At 45.0% G+C, this 8,812-nt stretch overlaps 1 protein-coding gene across 1 annotated transcript; it reads right to left on the bottom strand.

Moving 5' to 3' along the window:
- Positions 1-2,351: 2,351 nt before the first annotated feature.
- Positions 2,352-8,812, bottom strand: LOC134468247 (desmin-like). Its single transcript, XM_063222190.1, has 10 exons — positions 8,673-8,812; positions 7,970-8,126; positions 7,724-7,864; positions 6,154-6,273; positions 5,882-5,977; positions 5,413-5,547; positions 4,543-4,653; positions 3,951-4,061; positions 3,360-3,484; positions 2,352-3,063 (listed from the first exon to the last, which is right to left on the bottom strand). The coding sequence occupies exons 1-10, from the start codon at positions 8,810-8,812 to the stop codon at positions 2,352-2,354; spliced, it is 1,848 nt and encodes a 615-aa protein (XP_063078260.1).

The following is an 8,812-nucleotide window of genomic DNA, read 5'->3' as shown; positions in this document are numbered from 1 at the left end:
TAAAAAAAAAAACTTTTTTAATGATAGGACAGTGAAGGTGGAGACAGGAAGCAAGTGGGGAGAGAGAGACGGGGAAGGGCCGCCAAAGGACCCTGACCAGGAATCGAACCCGGGTCAGCCGCATGGGAGACAAGTTCCCTACCGTTTGGCCACGGCAGCGCCGCAACTTTGTGCTTTTAACTCGACAGCAGCACTGCCATTGATCATGAGTCAAATGTTCTATCAAACAGCTTCTTTGGAGAAGGTTTGCACTCTCTGAGCGCATTTCTAGTTTTTTTTGTTTCGTTGACATTGAGTAGCAGGTTGTTCTTCTCACACCAGTTGATGAGTTGAAACAAAATCTGCAACCTGATGAAGGGGAGAGAAATAGCTCCAGCCTAGTCACAGACTGGCCATTACTTTACATTACATTACACTTAGCTGACGCTTTTATCCAATGCGACTTACAGTTGTTATTTTATTTTATTATTACAGGTATTGGTTACAGTCCCTGGGGCAATGAGGGATTAGGAGCCTTGCTCAAGGGCATTGCAGCCATAGATGGAGGTGTAGGGAGAGGTCAGGTGGGATTAGAATTTACACACCCTAGATTGAAATACAAACTTCCTAACCAGACTAGGCCTCAGCTGCTGCCTTTAGGTAGAGAGCATTTGATTAAGGAATTTGTGAAACTCCTCGTGATGTGCCCCATGGTCCTCCTACTGCTACTTGAGGCAGGGCACTTTTCCTTGTAAGTGTTCAGGTCATTTTGACCCGTTTAGCTTGAGAAAAATAGTATCAGTTATTATTCTTTCACACTGGCTGAGATTCACTGGCTTTGGATTATTTTCAGTGAGGTACATGAATCTGGAAAAAAAATCTCTGCCCACAGGCCTTCAGCATGCTTTACTATTGTAGAAACTGCTACCCAAATAGTACTCTCACGTCCCTTGTAACCATGGATAATAAGGTGGATAGTGGTTTCACACTCTCATTCTCATTGACGTTCAAATCTCTTCGAGACTTGGTCTGACCAAGAGCATAACAATTAACATTTCCCAAACGGCCTCCCTTGGTTTGCTTATGGTTGTTTGCTCACCGACAAAGTGGGAGGAGTTCCCGTACTTTCGGGAACTCAGAAAGTACTTGCATTGCGCTTGACCTGACTAGTTGCAACGCTGAAAGTGTTGCGTCCCTAGGAGGGCACAGCATGGCTAGTTTCACACCTAGATACAACCCATTTGGCATGAATCCGATACTCTTTTCACACACTGCTCTGAGTCATTATTTTCTGATCAATCAAATCACAGGGGACAGGGTTTTCACTCACAGGTTTGTTTATTTGTTTGCTTGGTGTGCCATGGGAGGAGAGAGGACCCACAGGAGGAAATGAACGCAGGTCTACGGGTTAGTTTTAAAAGCAAAGGGCCACACGATACGTCATACAAAGAAGAACAAGCTTGGGCAACTAGGGTTCATCAAGGAAGTCAGAGATGAGGATGGGGGAGGGGGGGGCAACTAGGGGTCATCAAGGTCAAGGAAGTCAGAGATGAGGATGGGGGGGGGTTAACTTGTGTGTTCCTCAAAGGTTGTCATCGGTGAAAGTCCCAGAGATTATGAAGGTTCGTTCCTGTGTGTCACTCTGGATCGTGTTCTCATCTGTCTTAAAGGTTCTGGGGAAAACAAAGGCGGGTTAAACTCATAACATGAGTGTGGATGTGTTTGTAGTAAACACTATGAAACACAATGACAAAATAAATGTTGATGCTGGTTTGAGTGACTGAGCCTACTTAACACTTTATTTGTGTGTGTGTGTGTGTGTATGCAGTATGTGTATTTGTAAAATATGAAACACAGTGACAAAAAACATAAATGCTCTGATAAGAGACTGAGTCCACTAAATGCATAGTCTGTGCGTGCGTGCGCTTGTGCATTAGTGTGTGTTTGTAGTCTTCCTGTTTGTGCTCTGGTAAGTTGACCAAGCCTACTAGCTCTATACTTGCGCTTTCTGTGTGTGTTAGTATGTGTGTTTGTACCACATGAACATGGTCTTCCTCTAGATAAGGGGTGGGGCCCTTGAGGCCGTTTTATCCGGCCCTTGATATAATTCTAATGTTATTCAGCTTCACATGAACTATGACATATTTTGTAAAGGAATCTTGCATGAAAATGCATTTGCAATACAATTAAGTTATATTCAGGGAACGTAGAGAAGGTGGTGATGGTTTAAAATGTGGCTGCCTTCTAAAGTGATGGGGAAAATCCTGGTTTGTGTTCATAGTGTGTAAATAGTAAGGCCCTCGGAGGACGTTTGCGGCCCTCGGATGAATTTGAAGTGGCCCTTCAAATGAAAAAGGTTCCCCACCCCTGGCCTAGATCGTCTCCACGGCCTGCTCCTCGGAGGAGGATGAGGTGATGGTCTTGACCACGATCTCGGGCTCCATCTCCGCGGCAGAAGAGGCCTCAGACTCGTCGTTTCCACCGTTTTCCACCTCGCTCACGCCATTAGACTCGCCGTTCACGCCGTTTTCCACCTCGCTCACGCCATTGGCCACATCGTTCACAACGTCTTCCACCTCGCTCACGACATTGGCCACGTCGTTCACAACTGTTTCCACCTCGCTCACAGCGGCTTCCACCTCGCTCACAACGGTTTCCACCTCGGTCACAGCGGCTTCCACCTCGCTCACAACGGTTTCCACCTCGGTCACAGCGGCTTCCACCTCGCTCACAACGGTTTCCACCTCGGTCACAACGGTTTCCACCTCGCTCGCAACGGTTTCCACCTCGGTCACAACGGTTTCCACCTCGCTCACAACGTTTTCCACCTCGCTCACAACGGTTTCCACCTCGCTCACAACATCGGACACAACGCTGGTCACGGCCGCCGATTCAAGCTCAGACGCCACGCTAGCAATCTCTTCCGTTGCTGACACGCTACTTGCACTCACAGGCACGCTTTCCACGGCGGCCTCAGCGGCCATTATGGCTAAGGTGCCACCTGCCATCATGCCAGCGCTGCCCATGAGGGGCAAGCGGCTCACCATGCTGTTCAGGCGGGTGTTCTCCCCCTCGACCAGTTTCCTGCAGGACACAATAGATACAAGATCAAATACAGTACAGTAAGGGTATGGCCTTCGTTTTCATTCAGTGTGTTCATTGTCTGAATCTGAGTGTTGATTCACACTGACTGCAGAAATGTGATGAATTACCAACTATTTCTGTGAGACAAAATACAAATATTCGGTACATATTGGCTCATCAAACTCCCAAAAAATAGACCTCTTGAGGATCCACTGTAGATTGCTCATGTGGACCTACAAGTCATTCATCGTAACATTAACATGAGGTTACAAGGAGGGCATGGAGACATGTCTGACCTGTAGGTTGTGATCTCCATCTCCAAGGACTTCTTAACATTCAGGAGGTCTTCGTATTCCTTCAGCGTCACAATGATCTTGCTCTTGATGGCACTCAGCTCCTGATTGAAAGTATCAATTCTAGCCTGGGGGACACAAGGTCAGTTCATTTATTTCAAAGTTGCCAAATGAAAGATATAAGTGCAAGATACAAGTATTATTATATAATCATAAAAGTGTGGTATATTGTGAACAATGGAAGAATGATTATGACTATGAATCATAATGTCATTGTATAGCACATACATGTAAGTACTATAATATGATCAGACTTCCAATTCTAAAACCAAATGTAAAGCTTGTTTATTCTTGTTTATATCCTGTGGAGAAGGAAAAACATTTTATATTATTGGCATTTGTTTTTCACATCACCAGTTTCCACTGCAATTAAATGTACGCTTAAAATTGATTATCAGTGCACCTGCAATAATTTAATAGTTTAATTGTGTTCTTAGCACCATCGGCCATCTGTTCTCCAACAGTTTGGCAATGCGGTTCCTAGCACCATACGTGCTGGTGGTTACCGTGGTGACCCTAGGGGGTGGAGCTTACCTGGAGAGTCTCTTCCTCGTTCCTGTAGCGTTCAGTAGCATCACGCAGCTTTGCCTCCAGAACCTCGCTCCTGGTCCTCAGCCTATCCAGCTCCCCCTGCTTACTACGAATCTAAACACACACACACACACACACACACACACACACACACACACACACACACACACACACACACACACACACACACACACACACACACACACACACAGTGCATGAGGGCACCAAGTAGATGTTGAAGATGGCTTAGGCTGGGTCTATTTACTAGTACTAGTACTACTAAGTAAATTACTAGTACCGGTAATATTTTCAAGTAATAAACTAATATTTACCATAGTGACCAAAGTACAGTACGTTTTGCTACTAAAAAGGCCAATTTCTGGAAATTCAGAATGCCGGACAAAGAGCAGCTCCAACTTTTCATGTATGAAAAGTGCCATTTTGCCAGTCATAACGAATGCTTAGAATTTGATGGTGGTGGTAAGTATTCATGATTCGGGTAACACTTGTGAATGGGCAGCATGTATTCTGGAAAATTCAAATATTACACAGTGCACCTTTAAAGAGAAGGTCTGTGTTGAGAGCCTTGCCTCACCTTTGTCTTCAGCCCCCTGATCTCCTCTCTGGCGCTGCAGATAGATTCCAAGCGTTTCGTTGACTTCTGCGACATGTCCTGGAATTGAGTCTTGTACCATGCATCCATTTCCTACCGAGAAATCAAAAATATCAAATGACATGCCCGTTATATTAGTTTTAGGTGTTTTAAATGTGTTTAGGTGTTGTAAATTTAACTTTAAAGGGACACTGTGCAGGAAATGGTCAAAAAGGGTACTGCAACTATGCTGCGAATTGAAACTGGGCTGCCTATTGCCAAATTTCATCTTTTCATGAAAGTTTACAAAGAAATAAACTAATATTTTGTAGTATGGCCCAAGTACAGTCATTTTTGCAGCTAAAAATGGCTATTTCTGGAAATTCAAAATGGCGGACCATGGAGAAGATCCCCCTTTTCATGCAAGAAAAGTGCATTTTTTTCAGTCATAATGAATACTTAGAATTTTATGGTGGTGATAAGTATTCATGAAAAAGGTAACATTAATGAATGGGAAGCATGCATTCTGGAAATAAACAACTAAAAATCTCACACATTGTCCCTTTAAATCCTTATCCACTTTTCATGTGAATTGCACACAATACTTCAATATTAAACTGTTCACTTGTCACGATGTAATTAAACAATATGACATGAGAAAGAGGGATGATGTTAACTTACATCTTCCCCGGTGTGGATCATCTAATCAGACATCACATAATTTATTGAACAATTCTAACTATTGTAGGTTTTTCGTTTACAAACATTCATGGTGTGAGGAGGGGCAAGATTCTAAGCAGCCAAACTCGTAGGCTCATTTTTTGACAGATTTTAAGAATTAGCAAATTCAACATTAGGGTAAGGCTACTGTACCTGTAACTTCTTGGTCGCCATGCTATCGTACTGTGCCTGGATGGACTTGAGTGCAGGGCCAAGGTTGGCGAGACCAAACGTCATACCCCCCTTAGCCACCCAGCTGTAGATCTCAGCCATCAGCTCTTCGATTTCCTGAGCAAAGGAGACACTTTGTCTTAATACATGGCAGCGAGAGACGCAGGAAATGAGTAGGGAAGGTGTTGTGTCACTTGGAGGGTATAGCCTAGCTAGCAAACTAGCACAGTGCGGCATGTCGCTCCACAGGAGACAATTCCACATGAGCTACTGTATGAAAGCCAGCTTACATTCTCATCTTCACTAACCCAGGCAGTGTAGAGGTAGTTACAGTAGGTAGGTGGTGGGATCAGAACTTTTATGAGTTTGTGTGAATGTGTGTGTGTAAATGTGTGTGGGTGTGCGCGTTTGTGTGTGTGTGTGTGTGTGTGTGTGTGTGTGTGTGCAACACCTGCTTGTGGACCCTCTGCAGGAACTCCAGTTGGTGCTCCAGGTTAACCAGCTGTTTCTCCAGGGTGATGCGGCCAGCAGTAGCAGCATCCACATCCTGTGGGGAACAAAGTCACAAACACAAAGTCAGAGATCTGTTCATCTAGGTCACGTTGAAATGTTATCGGTACCCTGTACAGTACTATTGGTTTTCACTTGCAGGGCGGAAGGCTTTACTGTCCATCTGGGTCATGTGTTTAAACGCTGTTGTTGTTGGTTTTTCTTCCAACTTACGGGGCGGACAGCTTTGATTTCCGCCTCAGCCTTCTTGTGGGCCTCCAGAGCCTCACTGTACCTGGCCTTCAGCATCTCCACCTGGACACCCATGGCATCCTTAGCTGCAACCGCCAGGTCCTGCAGGGAGAAACCATTCAATACACTGTTAAATACGGAAACTGTATTGTGTCAGTCATTAGTACACTCAGTAGGCCTATGTTGCTCCCATGGCGGCCTTACGGTACTCTTTTATTATTCAGTCTATGCAAGCTGTATCCAATATTCAGTTAATTTTCAATGAAATCCGGCCGATCATTGCAGCACTCGCAAAGCATGTTGGGATTCCAGCACAGCGAGTGAGGGACCTGCAGCACTATGCTAACGGCCACGGAAGCCGTACTGCGACTGTAGAGCGCATGAAGATGTTCCATGATACCTGTGGTCATCACAAGGGTGTATTTCTCTCCTTACAAGTGGATTTTTGTGGAACAAGTGGAACTTTTGGATTTACAAAATATAGACTACAAACAACTATGATGCATGTGCTGATGGTGGCTGGGTTCACGGCAACTCTGTCATAACGCAATGACCACACCCCGCGTTTTTGTTGTTGGGGGAGTTTCATTAACAACAAGACAGAGTAACACAGTCTGTAGTGGTAACACCCTTTGCAGTGGGCTAGCCTATTTGAAAAAAGAGAAATTACCAACCCGTTACGGTTCCCAGCTGATTTGGCAACGTCTTCTGTGTCCTACTATCCTCACGTTTTGGTAGTTAGAAATAGGTGTTCAACGGTTAGGCTCCTCAAAATAATTCTAGCTACTGAATCTTTATCCCTTATACTTGTCCAAGTGTCCCCAACATGACAGTCCTTCCACAAATTTTGCGTAATAGGCTACTGAAAAGTTTTCCATCCAGCTCTGGAATTTGTGTTGTTCCCGCGCTGCGTTTCATAAAAAAGCGTCTGCATTTTATGATCAGTAGATTCATTACAAAGCGCAAGTCAAGAGCTGTCTCGCCAACTTTGAGCTGTCAGAGAGGCATTCAAATGTGAGAATGACTCTGAGTTGCTAAACTGTGAGTGAATATGATGAGTGAGATTAAATGAGATTAACATTAGCATTAATTAATATAGGGCTATTCCTTGTGGAAAAAATAGGCTACTTTAATAATCACCTATTTATTTATAATTTATGTCATTATTATAAGCCTATATAATATTATCATCATATCATATCATATCATATCATATCATATCATATCATATAATATAGTATAATATAGCCTAATATAATGTAATATAATAGCCTAATATATATATGGGTAATATGGGCCCCGGGACACTGTGCACTGGAAAAAATGGGCCTCAACGTCAAAAAGGTTAAGAATCCCTGCTCTACACAACTTAATATAGTATCTTTAATAAACCAGTGATCACAGGGTCATCCATTTTAGAATCCATAGGTTATATAGATTATGGTAGAATATTTCTGGTTAATATTGGGTCCCATGGTGTTTTTAGCCGCAATCACCAGATCCCGCTGCACAAGGGACTTCCAGTCGCGATAGCCAAACCACTCTCACTCACCCTCTGAGCCATCATCTGGTCAGCCACCCTCCTCATCTCCCTCGTTCGTTCCTCGTAGACCATGCACAGGCCTGAGGGACCGCGGCGCAGCGCTTCGATCTCCGCCTCCAGACTCCTGTTCTGAGACTCCAGGGAGCGCACCTTTTACACGCACACGCACACATTATAAAGATGGAAGGGCGGAAGGGAATGAAAGTGGTAAATTGAGAGAAACAGAGGTGGGGTGAAGTGTGTTGCTCGCCTCACCTTCTCGATGTACTTGGTCAGACGGTCGTTAAGGGTGATCATCTCCTGCTTTTCGGTGGTGCGGGTGTCCAGGAAGGCCTGGTTCTCTGCAGACGCCGCATCCAGCTCCCCAGTGGCACCGCTCACACACAGGCTCATGCTCATGATGGCACCGCTTCTGTGTTGAAGAGCACACAGCAATTGGGTCACTCACTCACTATAGGCTAAGCTGGTATGTATCTGAATTATGAAAAGAGTATAAAACATGCAGATTAAGATTTAAGATTTTCTTTTGCTTCAGATAGGCTATTTCTCACACTGAAAACAAGATGTGCCTGATCTTGGTTACACTTCCAAAGTGACAGGTCACTGAGAGGGCTTTCAGGTCGACCAGAACGGAGCCGGTGCCCGCACCAGTTACGTTCGGCACTAAAGTGCTTATCTGCGAACCACCCGTGTTCATACCGGGCTCTGGACTTTTCCCGCACATGACTGTGTTACCCGGATGAACCTGCTGACGGCCACGCTGTCGTCACGGTTTGCGGAGAAAAAACTAGTATTTTGCGGTTTGCATTGCGAACCAACTTTCCGGTTTGCGAACGCTAAAATCTGTGCCGTGAACACGACAGACGTTTCGTGATTAGGTTCGGGAACGGGCACGGCACGGTTCACAGTCGGCCAGATTGCGCTATTAGTGAAGAGAAAAGGTTTAGGCTCGTCTTACCCAGACCCGGACTTGCGGCCCCGGTTGCTCCTGCGAATTGGAGAGGGGCTGGAGACGCGGATCTGGAAAGATGGGGATGAGGCCAGAGCGCCCTCGAAGTTGCGGCGGTAGGAAGAGATCCTTTCCTGGCTATGACTCAT

The sequence above is a fragment of the Engraulis encrasicolus genome, chromosome 18, assembly GCF_034702125.1.
Source record: "Engraulis encrasicolus isolate BLACKSEA-1 chromosome 18, IST_EnEncr_1.0, whole genome shotgun sequence".
In the NCBI taxonomy this organism is placed as follows: domain Eukaryota; kingdom Metazoa; phylum Chordata; class Actinopteri; order Clupeiformes; family Engraulidae; genus Engraulis; species Engraulis encrasicolus.
This window is presented reverse-complemented; position numbering and strand designations above follow the sequence as displayed.